Below are 18,280 nucleotides of genomic sequence, written 5' to 3' on the forward strand. Positions count from 1 at the left end.
GTACCTTTGGTGTATTAGTAAGGCTACACCTTATTTGGCCCTGTTTTCTTTTGCTACTCCACTGTAGATTAGTATGTATTCACCTCATTTTAATTGACCTTTTCCTTTCTTTTTTGTTTCCTGTAGAGCACAAATGTCTATTTCTTTCTCTTTCAGCACTTGAATTATTTCTTGGTCCCTCAGTTGAGTGATCTGATATTCCAAGTAGTAATTCTCGTCTGGGTTTTGGATGTTTTTACATTTCTTGCCGTAGTCGTCTTCATAGTATCAATCCGGTTCCGATGCTGTACATTATTTCTTTGAGCAGTATTTGTTTTTTACGATTGGTAGGTTGCTAACCTTGCCAATCACCCTCCACATTTTATTCGGGCTTGGGACCGGCTGTGGTAATCGCAGAGCTACTGAATCCACCCCGCAATCACCCCAGGCAGTGTTAAAAGAAGAACTAACCGACCCTATTAAAGCTCACAACGGGAAAAGACAGGGAGATTCCCTGAGTCCTCTATTGTTCAACCTGATTATAGACGAAATAATAAAAAAAGTAAGAACTAAAAAAGGATACCAAATGGGAGAAAAACAACTTAAAATAATCTGCTATGCAGACGACGCAATACTACTTTCTCAAAGTGAAGATGATTTACAACGTATGCTGCACCAATTTAATATAACCTCCAGAAAATTTAACATGTTAATTTCACGAAAAAAGAAAAAATGCATGGTTAAAACAGCAAATTTATTACTAAGATTTAAATTGGAGCTGGATGGTCAGATAATATAACAAGTGATGGATTTTAAATATCTAGGTATCACATTATCTAGCTACGGAAAGCTTGAAACCGAAGTGGAAGATCAAGTGAATAGAGCAAACAGAGCCGCAGGCTGCCTAAGTGAAACAATATGGAGAAATAAAAATATCGGGAAAGAAACGAAAGGCAGAATTTACAAAACAGTCATCAGACCAATAATGACATACGCAGCAGAAACAAGACCTGACACAGAGAGGACAAAAAGGATGTTAGAAACAGCAGAGATGAAAACACTTAAAAAAAATGATGGTAAGACATTGTGGGACAGAGCTAGAAGTACAGATATAAGACGATCAGTAGGAAGACCACGATAACGATGAAACGACAACTTACTGGGAGGCACATTGAAAAACAGAGAGAGTCATGTTTATATAAAAAGAAGAAGAAGAAGAAAATTAATTCTACAGTCAAATAAATGGTGCCCAAATAATCTCCAACTGTTTCCAGTAATTGCAAATATCTTTATGAAAGACTTCTCGAGACTTCGAGACTCTGAAAGAGACTTTGGTGTCTTTTCGGACCAATTTGAATGATATACATCCTAGTATCCAGTTCACGACGAAAGTGAAAACTGATTCATCCCTATCGTTTCTTGACGTTATTAAAAAAAAAATCAATCCCAAGGTTTTCATCACTTTGTTTATCGAAAACCCACCCATACCAATCGTTACTTGCATGCAAACTCTCATCGTACACCTTCACAATTTAATTCAGTCATCAATACCCTTGTCTCCAGATCAATACGTCTTTGCGATGATGCAATAAATGTAATGTAATAATAAATGTAAATGTAAATCCACTGAGCTCTCTAGTTTAAAACAAGTCCACATCCAAAACGGTTACCGCTAAAATCACATCAATAGGAGCATCCACAGACATCAATCTCCCACTCAATCTCAACCCAAAGACGGAGGTAACGCATGTGAAGTGCCTTTATTATGGGGAACTGGTCATTTTGTAGATGTGCAAATGTAACAAAAACAGTGCAGAATTTTTACAAGTTTGCGGCATTTTATAACCTAAAAAAAATAAAATTTATTTTAAAATAGTTTTGATATTTCTAATATACATTTTATAGGCTCAAATCTTGTGTAAATACATAAAGTACACATAAAAAACTTTAATTACTTACAGACAATATGGATAGTGCAAAACCAGAATATTCGATACAAAACATAAACAATTATAAGAGAAGCTGTTGACAAGTCAAAAAAGCTAACTGGACATAAACTGCGCATGCGCATATGTGGTTACTACTAAAGACTCACTTACGAATTTATCCATCTTTATTTGACTACTTTCTAAAACTCATTTTGTATGTAGGTATATACATCATTTATAGTGTTGATGCAAAATACAAATTAAAAAGTCGTAAATTTTAAATATTTTGAAAAAAAAAAAATTATAACAGAAAATCAACACGCGATAGAAAAAATCGGTTAACGGAAATATATTTAGCGCATTCACATCTTTATATTTATGATAAAATTTGTCGAAGGACGATTTTGTTGCAGATCAGTGCTATATACAACACAGACATATTATTTAAACGTGTATATAATAACCAAAAAATAAAAAATACTATTTTCTAAATATTTTTTCATGTACCACCACTGCCTCGAGCAATTATTATAAATGTTTAATTTGTTAATGTAATGTCCCATAACGGAGTTACCAAATTTTAAGTAAATTAGTTTTCTCTAAGCCTTAACACGATAATGTTTTCCAATACTCAGCATTTCTATTTGCCAACTGTTCTTTCATTGTTTCTTATTATTACGGCTCTTGCCCCTCTCTACGATTTTAAAAATCAGAAGCTGAAGAAATCTAAACTTTTTAAAGGTTATTCAATATTTCTTTTATGCCTTTTAATAGCGGCATCAGCGATAGTTGTCAAAAAAAAGTTTCTGGTCTTTTTTGTAGATTATTCGGCACCAATTAAAATTTTAGATATGTTAAATGAATTTTTTGGAATTGTTATGTTTCTGGTAACAACTCTAGGAGCAAACTTTTGGAATACTAACGAATGGTGTATGTTGTATCAAAATTTATCTCATATTTCAAAAATAAATGACTAAAAGCAAAAATCGTTTTATAGCAAACACAGTATTTCTGCTTTCCAATATATTTTTTGTAATATTACAAGGTTTATTTATTTATATGTTTGGCGGCACAATCGCAGTATTATTTGCAACATACAGTGTTTATTTTTATACAGGAATGTTATTATCGTTAGAAATTTACGAAGTTACAAAGTCTATCACAGAAAGTTATTGTTCAATAAATAAATCATTGTTTGATCTTAAAATCAAAGGGGTTTTTAATGGTAAAGTAAAAATCCTAAAATTTATGGAGGAGCAATATCACGATATAGTTCAAATTGTGAATCATTTTAACAGTGTGTTTGGTTGGTCTATTTTAGCAGTTATTTTTAACAATGGCGTATTCCTACTGAGCACCTTTAGGTTTATTACTTCGATAGAAACAAAAGATTTAAATGAAAATTATATGAGAGCACTATATATGGTAAACGCTGTTTTCACATTTGTAAGTATCGAAACTATTTGTAATAATATTTTTTATCAAAATTTTATAAACTTGTTTAAAATTCACACACAGACAAAATAATCGACTCAAAATTACTTTGCATAAGTACAGTTCGTCAAAGTTAGCTCTGTTTTTCAGTTTAAACTCTAGCGATGCGAAAAATAAACAGAGAACGCATTTGGAGTAAAGAAGATAGCAAATGCGTTCGGATTTTAAAATTATTTTATTTATGGAACTACGACTGGTGGAGGGTCAATTGAACTCAATAGGTATTAAAATTGTAATAATTAGGAGTAATTATATATATATATATATATATATATATATATATATATATATATATATATATATATATATATATATATATATATATATATATATATATATATATATATATATATATATATATCGGTTTCAAAACGTCTTGCGTCGTTGTCCGATGCCTAATTTCCACGAATTTCTATCATTCCATTGTTCTTCGGTCAAGTCTCGGGAGCTCATTGCCTTTGTTATTCCCTCCTTCCATGTTCTTTTTAGAGTAATTATTCCACGTAATAATATGTGAGGAAAATTATCGATTTTTATTGTTTTTACAGATGAAATATATTGTAAAAAATTGATATTTAGAAATCAAATTATTAATAAAATCATTTCAAATTTTGTTTGCTTCTACAGTAGAATAGATTTAGATTTATTTTATTTCATTAAATTACACATATGAAACACACGTTTGTAGCAAGTCAAAATATAATTTTAGTAGTAGTATAAAACATAAATATACATAATTTAACATGTTTGAAAACTAAAACCAATAAAAAGTTCACATACAGATATTGCACAAAATTGCAAAGAAATACATACCTAAGTAATTCTAGGTATATCCTTACCAAAACAAGAGAAAGTAAACAGGCTGTTAGAAAAGTGAGAGTCGTTAAAGATTTATATATAAATGGTCATTTAATAAATTTCTGTCTAAATTGACAAAGTAGCTTTGAAGTGAACAAGAAATAAATATAATAGGTAATTTGGGAATTTCAGAGAATTCTAGGTATATCCTTAACAACACAAGAGAAAGTAAACTGGCTATTAGAAAAGTGACAGTCGTTAAAAACTTCATTGTAAATTGAAAAAGCATAAAAAATAATTTTGAAGTGAACAATAAATAGAAATATAATAGACAATTTGGGAATTCGAGGTATGACCTTAACAAAACAAGAAAAAGTAGTTAGGTAATATAAAAATTTGGAAGTTCCAGGAACTTCCAAATTTGAAAAGTCGGAAAGTGGCTAGTCACAATTTTTAAAGATTTATAATATATAAATGGTCATTTAATTTTATAATCAAGTTAATCTTCCACAACCAGAATTTTATTAATAACATAACTAGTTCATTTTTGAATTGAAAAACCAGTTTAGCTTCCAATACACAACAAATTATTTTTTGACGAGATTTTTTAACGATTATAGATTTAAAGCTTCTAAAACCATTGAATGAAAATTTACATATTTTTTGGTAAATATTGCTACACTGCAGTGAATTTTTTGAGTGAGTTCTAGAAAAGGATGATGCTGCTACGTAGCTATCAAAATTAATGGTTAACACATTGATTACAGGTTATGTTGCTGGAACCATGTAATTTTTCACTTTCACTGCACTGTGCTATACTTGCAGCGTTTTTTTACATAATTTAGTAGATGAGTATTAGTGAAACTTGTCAGAAGTTTGAATGATAAAAATATATCAATTATTTCTTTCTTTTTGAGCTTATTTAGCTCCGCCGCTAAAATCACTACTTCTCCGCCGACCATCATCTTTTCTTTATATGATCATTTTAGCATTGTATACTATATAATAGTCTCCCGGTTTATACCACTGTCGCGGCTTTGGGAGTATAGCAGGGTAGTCTGCTATATCTAGGGCCTACGGTATACAAGGAAGGTAACATGGCCAGTGCTACGCTTCAACCGTCTATTATTACCCCTGGTTTTACCCAAGGTACTCATTTTTATTCAGGCTGAGTCGACCAGGGGCCTATAGACATTTTTAAAATGTCTAGATGTTCTTGCCGGCGGTAGGATTCGAACTCCGGACCACCGGCTTGCGAGGCAAGCATCCTACCGCTTGCGCTACGCAGGCCCCTTAGCATTGTTTACATCATATTGAAATATAAAAATAAAATAAATTTTTTAATCATTCACTTTTTCCTCTATAACGTCCATATTCTAACAGTATACTTACAAAATAACGTTACAATAGTTCAATGCCTCAAATATCTGGATCGGAACTCGAATCTGTATCTTCTAGATCACCTTCGCTATTACTATCAGCGTCATCGTCGTCATCATCATCATCCCAGTTAATTATCACTTTCTCCGTAACTAAGTCCACTGCCAGTGCGCTGTTCATAAAAAACTGTTCTGATTGTTTGGCATTTTCACACCGTGATTTCCATTCATCCTCTGAAAATGTCTCAAAAAATTGATCAATTAAAACCTTCACATCTTTAAAGTTAAAACTTACATTCCGTTGTGCAACATAGTTTTTCATGGATGCCCAAACTAACTCAATGGGGTTTAACTCGAGATGGTAAGATGGTAGTCTTAATATCGAATGTCCGTTTTCCTATAGAAGTTTATCTATTTCATATGATTTATAATGAGGTTGATAAAATTTTGCTAAAGTGTATAGCTCGGCTCTTAACATATCATCTGTAAATGGTATATTTCTCTTTCTTAGCCACTCTTTTATTTCATCTTTTTTTGATGCAATCGTTATATTTTTTTCATTTTGAACATTGTGGTATGGGGCATTATCAATCACTAATACACTTTGTGGTGGTAAGTTCGGAATCAACATTTCCAACATTGTAACGGTACCGGATTAATAAGTCCTACACCAGTGTAATTGATATGTGTATGATCTGTTTGCTTCTGCTAACAAAATGGAACTGAGTATATTCGGGTTACTGACGGATCCTCCCCTCCAAATTTATATTCTTGTCAAAACTTAGAGACATTGGTATTCTTGACGAGGTGTACGTCTTCTGTTTCAATCTAAAAAGTATAAATTTAAAAATATTTAGTGTACCATCATTAACCTCATTATTGAGTTTTAAAAAAGTTTTGTTTTTTGGTAAATCGGATGACGTATTTCGTAATCGAAAGACAGTTAAGATTTGATTTCACGTATAGCAGCATGCCACACAAAGCAGCTTGTGGTGTTCTACGTCTTGAGTAATGACTTTCGTACGTCGGAAAGCTAGCAATATGTTGACGAACTATACTAATATCTTCATCTGACCTTCATACCTTGGTTATCTCACTGTATAATAGCAATGTCAGCATTTTCCTTCTTTTTGACAATTCCATTGATAGAACCTCTACCTTAAGCAAACATGGCTTGGAAGCAAGCCCTACATACTTCAACTTTTAAAGAATGTTGTGTGATAAAATATTTTGCTGTACGCAGTTCTGCTTCGGCGTGATACTTGTAGCTTACGCTTTGGTGGAACAACTTCAATCAAAGAACTTAAAAATTGGCGTTGTTCATCCCGAGATTTTAAGTTTCGATAGTCACGAAAATACATCGTTTTCGTTTCATCTTCAATATGGCTTACACTTATCATTTTCTGATTTCAGTAATAAGATTAAGAGTTATTTAGCCATTATATGATATAAACACATCACTATTTGACCATAAAAAATGAAAAATATATTTTGATCATTGCGTGACAAAAATACTTATCATAATCTGATCACACCTAAAAAAATGTGCATATATCATTAAATAACCAACGTTGTCGATCAAATTATATTCGTCATGCATGTAGCACCATCTGCCCAAACGATAACGAATGTTGTTTTGATTATTTTTGTACAATAAACACAAAATGACTAAAAATGCAGTTATCACCTTCTGACCAAATGATCCATCACTTGTACCAAATAAGTTTTCCATTTAGGTGCTGATGAAGGTGACAGCTTATCACCGAAAATTTCACATTTAGAATAAAGTTCTCACCAAACTGGCTCATACCATCTATAGCCAATCCTTTACCTGACGCTTTTCCGAAAGTTATCTTCCAAAGAAGGGTATTCTTAGCATCGGTATTATATATAGCACTGTTTTACGGTCCTTCACTTGTACTTTCCAGTCTCTTGTTCCCATTTCTTCTATGTCAGTCCGAACGGCCTCAAACCACTTTCTTTGTGATTTCCCACATCTTTTCTTCCCTTGTTCTCTTTCTTGTAAGACTCTTAGACCGTTTCTTTCTTTTAGCATTCGTAAAACATGTCCCAACTATCTAACTCTCTTTGCTCTGATTTTCTGCGTTATTTTAAGTCTCTTATAGATCTGCATTAGCTCCTGGTTTGTTCTTCTGCGCCATTCTCCATTAGCCTCCTTTATCCTAACAAAAACTTTCCTTAGGATTTTTCTCTCTTAAATCTCTAATTTTTTTCTTTTTTTTGATTCATTGTCCAAGTTTCACGTGCATACAATACTCATGGTCTCACTACTGTTTCATAAGTTCAAATCTTGGCTGCCCTGGACACGTTTTTTATCTTTAACAGTGCGTTTACTGATGCTACTGCTTTGTTGCCTTTCAACAATCGCTTATATATTTCTCCTCTATTTGTAACTGTTACTCCAAAGTACTTAAATTCTGTTACCTTCTAAATTTATACCTGCCTCATTCGTTTTTAGAGTGATTCATTCATTTTCTTCTGCATTTTCCTCTCTCATTTCCGTATACTTGGTTTTTTCTTAATTTATAATCAGGCCATATTTTCTAGCTTATTCTATAAATTTGGCAAACATTTTCTATTGTTGAACGTATGAGAAACACCAATTTGTCTGCAAAACCTGTGCATTGTTATATTTTGTTAAGAATCGTGCCGCTCTTCTGGATCTTGGTTTCTCTAATTATTTTTTCTATTACTAGGTTGAATAGGTCTATTGACAGGGGATCTCCCTGTTTTAATCCCGTTAAACGGATTTGAAGGACTTCCTTCCATCATGACTTCATTGACTCTATTAGTTAGTGTCATTTTAACTAATTGTATTAGTTTCTCTGGTATTCCTAGTGATCTCATTGCTTCATATAGTCCGTTTCCTGAGATAAAGTCGTAAGCCTATTTAAAATTAATAGAGAGCATTTGCAAACCTAGGTTTTGTTTATAATTGTTGCTTTGTAATAACTTGAGCATTATAATTTGATCGGTGGTTATTCTTCGCTGTCTGAAACTAGCCTGTTATTCTCCTATTAGATCTGTCTCGTAGGTTTTTAATCTACTTCGTATAATTTTTGCTAATACTTTATACACTACTTCTAATAGTGCGATTCCTCTGTAATTTTCACAAACAGTTTTATCAACTTTCCTGTGAATTGGGCAGATGAGGGCTGTATTCTATTGCTCTGGCATTTTTTCGCTTTTCCAAATTTTTATAATAAGTCGAGTTGTCTTTTTCTGCAGTATATCTCCTCCTACTTTTAATATTTCTGCTTGCATTCCGCTTTCTCCTGCACGTTTATTATTTTTTAAAACTCTTATTAATTATGTTACCTCCTGCTCTGTCGAATTATATCAAAATGTATATAATAATTAAAACAATAAAACAAAAAATAAAAATATTTTGGTTTTAATGTTTTTTCATGTGCCGCCACTGCAACGAGCAATTATATTAAATGGTTAATTTGGTAATGTGTTGTCCCATAACAGACTTAAACGATTTTAAGTAGATTAGTTTTCTCTAATCCTTTATTACGAGAATGTCTCTAAATACTGAGCATTTCTTTTTGCCAAATATTCTTTTATTGTTTCTTAATATTACAGCTGTTGTTCCTCCATACGATTTTAAAAATCAAAAGTTAAAGAAATCTAAATTTTTTAAAGTTTACTCAATATTTCTTTTATGCCTTTTAACAGCGACATCAGTGATACTTGGCAGAAAAAGACATCTATTGCTTTTTGCAGAATATCCGGCAACTAAACTTTTGGATATGTTAAATGAATTTTTTGGAATGGTTATGTTTCTGGTAACAACTCTGGGAGCAAACTTTTGGAACACTAAGGATTGGTGTTTGTTGTATCAAAACTTATCTCATATTCCAAAAACAAATGTCTGTACAAGTAAAAATCGTTTTACATCGAACATAGTATTTGTGCTTTCCAATCTAGTTTCGGTAATTTTACAAGGCATATTCATTTATATGTTTGGCGGCACAATCGCAATATTATTCGCATCATACAGTGTTTATTTTTATATAGCAATGTTACTATCGTTCGAAATTTACGAAGTTACCAAGTCTATCACAAAAAGTTATTGTTCGATAAATAAATCATTGCTGGATCTTCAAATCAAAGAAAACCTGCATAATAAAATAAAAATCCTAAAATTGGTCGAGAAACAATATGAAGTTATAGTGCAAATTGTGCATCAGTTTAACAACGTATTTGGTTGGTCTATTCTAGCAGTTCTTTTTGATAATGGTGTGTTGCTTTTGAGCACAATTACATTTATCAATTCGATAGGAACAAATAAAATATATTTCAATGCAAATAACCCTTCAGTTCTATATATTGGAAATGCTGTTTTCACATTTGTAAGTATCAAAATTATTTGTAATAATATGCTTTATCAAAACTTCATAAACTTGTTTCAAATTTTGTTATATAGGTATATAAATATATATATTCTTCTTGCTTTATTACCTTGTCCGATTATCAAACGTTGGCGATCATATTGGCAATAATAACTTTATTTACGGTAACTCGAAACCGATTAGCGGATGTCTCTTGATACCACTCTCGGAGATTTCGGAGCCAGGATGTTCTTCTCCGGCCTGGGTCACTTCTTTCGGCGATCTTGCCCTGTATTATGAGTTGAAATATTGTAACATTTGAATTTATTTTCAACTCAACTTATCCGCAATATTCGTCGGTAAATTCATGTCTCAAAGGACTCAAATTTTTTCATTAGTTTTTCTGTAAAAGTCCAGCTCTCCATGCCATACAGCAATGTGGAGAATATGTCTTCTTCTTCTTTACGTGCCATCTCCGCGACGGAGGTTGGCAATCATCATGGCTATTCTGATCTTAGATGCTGCCGCTCTGAATAGTTCGGTTGATGTGCATCCGTACCATTCCTTCAAGTTATGCAACCATGAGATTCTTCTTCTTCCTACACTTTTCTTGCCCTGGATTTTCCCTTGTATAATTAATTGAAGTATGTTGTATCTTTCATTACGCATAACATGCCCCAGGTATTGCAGCTTTCGTGTCTTGATGGTTTACAATATTTCCATTCTTTTGTTGACTCTTCTCGTGACTTCGTTCTTTGTTACATGCTCGTTTCATGATATCTTCAGGATTCTCCTATACACTCACAGTTAAAATGCTTCCAATTTTTTAGTAGTCGACGCGTTTGTCCAAAACGTCCAAAACTTTGATTTGACATTGTAAAACTATATCGAGTAATATTTTAATAATTAAAGACCATTCATCTTCAAACCTGCTCTTAATAAATTGCCGAATATTATATTTTTCTAATTAAACTTTTTAAGTATTGCATAATGGCCTAGATTAAATTGTATTGTAAGCTCATACTTCAAATTTTATTAGTATGATAGAAGCATTAACCTCTGTCCTGAGGTATACATTATTTGTGAAATTATAAATGGGGGATTTGAGCTCATTTTAGCGCAGTCTATTATAGAAAGTTACCTAACCAACATCTATAGTGTAATTAGTAGTAGCTGTCAATAAAACCATAATTTTTACTCCACAACTTCAACATTTTATTGTATTTACCATCGTCGATCGAGAAGAAGCGGACAAAGGGGCATTACAAAACGATTTGATCCGTATAACTACATTCGAATCTGTCCATTGGTCCAAAACGTGTTTAAAGTGTCCATTCTTCTATCCCGTAAAACAGCCAGCCTAACTCTCAAGTCTAGTTTCAGTTCTCTTGCACAAAGTACCTTTCTCATTTTATTTGTTCAAGTTCAACAAGTTTGTTCGTGCTTTCTCTATTCGAACTTTGATTTCTTTGGAGTAATCGTTTGTGTGATTAATTATTGTGCCAAAATAATTGTAGTTTTTAACTTGATCTAAAGTTTTACCGTTAATTATCAGGCTTTCATCATTATTTTGGGTTTTTGGATATCCTCATAAATTTAGTTTTCTTGATGTTTATTGATAATTCATATTCTTCTCCATACTCATCTATATTGTTCATTAGCTTCTGGAGGTCTTGGAGGTTGTCTGCTATTATGATAGTGTTGTCCGCATATCTAATGGTGCTAATTGGTGTTCCATTGACCTTTATTCCTGCTGTTTCTCCCTCAAGAGCTCTTTTCATAATTTCTTCAGAGTATGCATTGAATAGTAGTGGCGACAATACACACTCCTGTCGCACTCCTCTTTTAATTTCGAACTCTTTTGATGTGTGTTCATTAATGCGTATGTGTGCCGGTTGTTTATAATATAGATCTACGGTCATTGTATTGTAATTTGCTTTGAGACCGTCCATTAGCTCTTTGTGGCAAATTGTATTTAAAGCCTTGTTGCAATCTATAAAACAGACGATCTTGGTTCAAATCCAAGCATCTCTGGATTAGTACCTACGCCTCTACAGAATCCAAATTGGGATTCTTCAATATCCATATCAATTATTTGGTAAATGAGTTTATGGATGATCTTTAAAAACATTTTAAGTGTGTGAGACATCAGGCTTATGGTGCGGTGGTTGGTGCGGCTCTAGCATTTTTCTTTTTTGGAAGACAAATAAATGTTGAGGTCAACCATTCATTGAGTATGTCACCAGACTGATAAATTTCATGAAAGAGCTTTAAGAAAACATCCATGTACTCATTTTCTATTATTTTAAGGATATCAATAGCCAGTTGATCTGGCCCGGGCTTTTCCGTTTCTGGTGTTCCTTAGGGAATACAACATTTCTTCCTTTGTAATTTCTATACTTGTTTATCTGTCCTCGAAAGATGTGTCTTGTAGGTTTCCTCTTTCGTAGTCGAAGAGCTAGTCCATATATTCTTTCCATCGTTTTAGCTTTTCGTCAGTTGTTATCACAAGTATTTTCATTTTTATTTAAAAGAGTTGTGTTGTGTTTCTTTTTTGCAGCCCTACCATTTCTTTAACTTTTTTATGTAGGTTGAATAGGTCGGATTTGTTCTGAAGATCTCTTTACATTTTTCCATATAGTAAGGTTGTTTTGCCTCTCGTATCATTTTTTGATTTCATTGTTAACGATTTTGTAACTGTGACTGTCTTTGTTCTTGGATTGTCTTCTTTGGTCCATCCTGCCGAGTATTTCGTTGGTCATCCAACTGTCTCTCTTTCTTATCGGTTCTTTTAGTATCTCTTTGCGTGGAACGAGGAGGCAGTTTTTTAATATTTCCCATGGTTGGTTTATCAGTAGGTGTTAGTATCTAATTTATCAAAGTTTTGATGTCTAATGTGACATCTGCTCCTGGATATGTTTTAACTGATTTGATGGTGTTACGATATCTCTCTTTGATCATTATATAATCGATTTGGTTTCTTACCACTTTTTCCTGTTTATCTGCTGGTGAGCGCCATGTATATAATCGTCTCATAGAAAATTTAAAGAACGTGTTTGTGATTATTAGATTTTGTTCTTGGCAGAATTGTATTAGACGATCTCCTCTATCGTTACGTTCCCCTAGTCCTTGATCTCACATTATTGTACCAGCTCTTCCCTTGCCAACTTTTGAATTCGCAAATCGCCCATATTTCCCTGTTTTTGGTCAGTATTAGTCCATCTTCAATTTGTTGGTAGCATGTTTCTACTTCATCTTCTGTTGCATCCGTCGTTGGCGCATATACTTGGATCTTTAGTTTTGTGTGTGATGTCCTGGATGGAGAATAGGTATGTAGCAGCATAATAATCTAATTAATACGCTAATTATTAAGGTTTAATGTAATCTCTCCATTAATAAGAATTTTCTTTAATTTATAGAAAGCGGCTCTGGCCTTTTCAATGCGTATTCTTATACCTTTGCTTATATCCCAGTTATGGTTAACATTGAATTCCCAAATAAGTGATATTGTGGATTCTTTTTAATTCTATTCTATACGCTTTGATGTTAAATGGTTGTAACTCTGTTTTGCTGACAACCATAAGTTTTGTCTTAAAATTATTAAGCTTTAGCTCATATTTAACACATGTTTCGGTCACTATGTTTATATTTGCAATACTTTTTCATTGGATGTAATCAGTATCGTGTCGTTTGAGTATCTGAGATTGTCAATAATAATCCCGTTGAATTTAATGCCAGCCTTTTCATCTAAGGCTTTGAAAATAAATTGGGAGTAAATATTAAAAAGTAGAGGCGATAAAATACACCTTGCCTCACTCCACGTCGTATTTCCACTGCTTTCGTCGTATTCTGACTAATTTGTATGTTTGTACATTGATGCCAACACAAATTTTTGATAATACGGAGGTCTTGGTCATCAATTCCCACCTGTTTCAAGACTCCTTCCAGTTTGTCGTGGATGACTTAAAGACTTTTTCGAAGTCAACCAAACACATATATACTGGTTGTTATATATCGCTACATCTTTGAACCAGGACCTTATAACTGAATAATGCTTCTCTGTTTGCAAGGGTGTTTCTGAAACAAACTGTGTTTCGTTTAGTTATACTTCTGTACATTGTTTAGCGTTTATTTTGTTCGGTATCCTTACAAATGTTAAGAGTAGCTAGTCTGTTGGTATATGCCCTGTTTACTAAATTTTATTAAAGATGTTTAGAAAACAATTTTTGCCTTTATCGGCGAGTAGTTTGATAATTTCGCTGGGAATTTCATCTGGACCGGTTGCTTTCTTATTCTTTGATAGTTGTATCGATTTCATCGAGGGTTATGTTTGGACCAGTCGATATATTTTCGATTTGTATTTCTATTCTTTTTTAATCAAACAGTTTTTCAGTATATTCCCTCCACCTCTCCAGTTTGTCTTGTTCATTGACAATGATATTTCATTGTCTGCTTATCAAGTAAACTACTTGAAGTTGATCTATATGGTCCAGTTATTTCTTGCACCTTTTTGTACGTATTAAACGTGTCAGTCTTTTCTTGCAGTTTTTCCATTTCAATAAATTTGCTGCTGTACCATGTTTCTTTTGCATGATTTCTTTATTGATTTTGTTATATTCTTCAGTTGTTCTTTTCAGTTCTTCTGAACTGATTCAGTTCAGTTCTTTTTATTTTTATGTTCTCGTGTGTTTTTCATTAGTCTCACCATTTTATCAGTCATCCATTGTTGTTTGCGTTTATTATTATTTTTATTCTTTTTGGTTGTTTCTTGCATGATGGTTTTAATATGATTTCAGTGGTAGGTATTCGATGTTATGTGTTCCTTATGATTTTTCAAACTTTTTCTTTCAGTAATTGTTATATAATCGATCTGATTTCTTATAATCTTGTCTTTATTATCTGCTGGTAACTACTTGAACAATGTGTTTGTCACACATAAATTGTTTTCTATGCAGAATTCTACAAAACGGTTCCCTCTATCATTACGTTGTCCTAGTCCAAAATTACCTATAATGTTTCTTTTTCTACCTTTTCCTGTTTTGGCATTGAAGTCGTTCATTATTATAATAATGTCTTTATTTTTCAGCGAACTTAATATCATCCTTATATCATCATAAAATTTCTCTATATTTCTCCAGATATATAGGTTCTCTCTACTACTGCTCGCTTGGAAATATTCCTCTCCAGTTTGCAATTTCCACTGTTTATATATCATCTAGTAGTTGGTCTTTCCATCTTATTTTTGGTTTTCCTCTTGCTCTGTTTATTACTGGTTTCCAGTTCGTTATCTTCCTAATTAGTGCATCTTCTTCTCTTCCTTTTATGTGTCCAAACCATCTCAGTCTTTGTGCTTTAATAAATTTTACTACATCTTCTCCTTCGGTTATTAATATTATTTCATGGTTCATTAGTCTTCTATATTCTCTTTGTTCTGTTTTATTGGGCCGTGTAATATTCTCATAATTTTTCTTTCAATTATTCATAGTTTTTCTTCATCTTTTTTCGTAAAACATATTACTTCCGCTCCGTATGCTATCACCAGTCTAATTACCCGAAGTTTACAAGTAAACCCCCGCAAACCTGAGCAATATTACCGGAGATTGGATAACCAATCCCAGTTGGAGGCAGGGTCAGGGCCGACGAGGAAGGGAGAAATGGTCCCTTAAAAAAGTGGAGCTTAAAGAAAATGCCAAAGACGTCCATTGGGAACTAAAGTTCAAAATACATAAAACCATCATACGACCAATAGCAACATATGGCGCAGAAACATGGATTATGAAACAAAAAAACAATAAACCATATTAATATTTTTGAAAGAAAATTATTTAAAAAAATATTGGAGCTCATCTATAACAATGATATGTGAAGAATAAGGTTCAACCACGAGTAATATCAATATAACAAAGAATCCTCTGAAGCAAATTATGTAAAAATACAAAGATTGCACTGGGATGGCTACCTTATAGGAATGGATCAAAATAGAACACCTTATAGGTACTTAGAACACTTAGTGGAACTATGGTGGAACGTCAGCCAGTAGAAAAACCAAGGAAGCGGTGGATAGATGAAGTAAGAACCGATGCTGAAGAGGTAATGAGGGTGGAAAACTGAAGGAGAGTAGCCAAGGAAAACCATGCTTGGAGGTATGTGCTATGAGAGGACGGGGCCGGGACGTGGGCTGTAGCGCCATAGGAGAGAGATTATATTATATATTTATAGTATAGGACAGTGAACTGAATAATTACTGTATTTAAAATATCATTATTAAAATAAATTTTATTGTGTGTAATAAATTATATATAACTAATATACCCATTTCATTTGCTTTTAACCAAACAAAATCAGACACTCTTACTGAACATAAAATATGTAAAATTAAGTAATTTACTTTTTAAGTGATTGGAATTGAATTTTAAATTTTAAAAATTGTTTGATGCCTACTGATCATCGCCTAATTACTAACCGGTCTTATATGGCTTTTACATTAGCTTGTTTTACGTCTCTTAAATTTTTGGTCAAAATGTCGAAGTACTGAAAGTTATTTGCAGGTCAAGTGTAAAGCTCGAAAGCACTGTGTATGTAGGCACCTATATAAAATTGCCTCCAATGTTATTTTTTTTTTGACACAAAATTTTTCAAGAATTTTGTCTTAATAAACCTGAGAATTTTCATTATTTTATTACCATTAATATTAAAAAAAATTCTCGATTTTAGACAATTTTTATTTTAATTCTAACATTTGTTAAGCTAAACAAATTGCTATACTTTGATTTTATTTTACATTAATTGTAGCAATAACTAAAAAAACATTATTTTTTAGGTGTGGCCAGTTATAATTATATTTTCCTGTGACTTTACCAAAAATGAAGCTCAGAAGATTTTGATAAATTGCTCCAGTCTGCACAAGACAATGTTGTTACCAGAAGAAGTGTTGGCTTTGAATTCTTTTGAAAATAAAGTTTATACCAATCTCCCTAAATTTACAGCTGCTGGTTTTTTTGAAATCACTCGTAACACTTTACTACAGTTTATAAGCAGTTTGACGTCGTATTTAATAATATTAATACAATTAAGATAAAAATAATTATTAAAGGTTAAAAATTCCGTTGCTGAACGATGATTATTTTTTAAGATTTATAAAAAATTAATTACGTGTATATAGTGTTTGTATCTGTATTTAATTAAAAAGTATCCAAAAATAATGTGCGTTGTATTTTTATTGTAATTGCTATATTCTGGCAGTAAATAAACCGTATTAGAAATATTCCACCTTACGTAAGGCCAAAGTGGTTCTCCTAGTTCATGCCTTAATATGATTTGCAAAAGTTGTCGACTTCCTTGTGTCCCCTTCCTTTCATCATTTTGGCTTTACAACCCTGTGTGGGTCCTAGCCTCCCCAATAATTTTTTTTCAGTCGTCCTTATCCATCGCCTTCCTCCGCCAAGCACGTATTTCTATATTTCTCATATCTTGATCTATGTTATCTAGGAATCTTGTTCTGGGTCTTCCTCCTCTTTGACCAATAGGTCTATCAAGGAGCGTTTTCTAGCTGGGTCGGTTTGCTCTATCCGCATTACATGGCCTACCCACCTCAGACGTCCTATCTTAATATGTTTTACGATATCAGGTTCCTGGTATATTCTATAGAGTTCGAAGTTGTATCGTCTTCTCCAGACACCATTTTCATTTACCGCTCCATAGATTCGGCTTACTATTTTTCCTTCGAAACATCCTAACATGTTTTCATTGCTTTTTGTTAAAGTCCAGGTTTCTGAACCATATGTTAGGACTGGGCGTATTATTGTTTTGTAGAGTTTTACTTTTGTATTTCTTGATATAACTGTAGATTTTAAAAGGAGATTAAGCCCAAAATAGCATCTATTAGCCGTGCAAATTCTTCGGTTTATCTCTGCGGTAGTGTCATTTTCAGTATTGACGAGCGTTCCCAGGTATACAAATTCGTTAACTGCTTCGATGGCGTAATTTTCTATAACAAGTGGCCGTAGTATTTGTGGTTGCGTACCTTTTTTCATTTATTTTGGTTAATTGCTGTTTAGTATTAAACCCATTTTTGTAGCAGCTTCCTTTAGTGCTACGTACGCCTCTCGTGCTGCGTTTTCCGTTCTCCCAACAATATTGATATAATCGGCATATGCCAGGATTTGCACAGATTTGTTATATATTGAACCGGTAGTTGTAATTTGTGACTTACGTATTACTTTTTCCAGAGCTAGATTGAATAGTATACAGGAGAGTTGGTCTCCCTGACGTAGCCCGTTATTTGTTTTAAAAGGTTCAGAGAGTTCCCCTTGGATTCGTACTTTGCATTCAACTTTTTCAAGGG

General features: G+C 32.9%; 1 protein-coding gene across 1 annotated transcript; it reads left to right on the forward strand.

The window, feature by feature from the left end:
• The first annotated feature begins 2,758 nt into the window (after window positions 1-2,758).
• On the forward strand, window positions 2,759-17,082 carry LOC140433083 (uncharacterized). Its single transcript, XM_072521143.1, has 3 exons — window positions 2,759-2,864; window positions 3,025-3,353; window positions 16,757-17,082. The coding sequence occupies exons 1-3, from the start codon at window positions 2,759-2,761 to the stop codon at window positions 17,012-17,014; spliced, it is 693 nt and encodes a 230-aa protein (XP_072377244.1). The 3' UTR covers window positions 17,015-17,082.
• Window positions 17,083-18,280: the final 1,198 nt, after the last annotated feature.

This window comes from Diabrotica undecimpunctata, chromosome 2 (assembly GCF_040954645.1).
Source record: "Diabrotica undecimpunctata isolate CICGRU chromosome 2, icDiaUnde3, whole genome shotgun sequence".
NCBI classification, from domain to species: Eukaryota; Metazoa; Arthropoda; class Insecta; order Coleoptera; family Chrysomelidae; genus Diabrotica; species Diabrotica undecimpunctata.

Coding starts and splice junctions, on each gene's coding strand:
- LOC140433083 (XM_072521143.1), top strand. CDS start 2,759: ATGTTAAATGAATTTTTTGGAATTGTTATGTTTCTGGTAACAACTCTA. Junction 2,865..3,024: donor GTATCAAAATTTATCTCATA/TTTCAAAAATAA, acceptor ATTTTTATACAG/GAATGTTATTATCGTTAGAA. Junction 3,354..16,756: donor TAAACGCTGTTTTCACATTT/GTAAGTATCGAA, acceptor ATTATTTTTTAG/GTGTGGCCAGTTATAATTAT.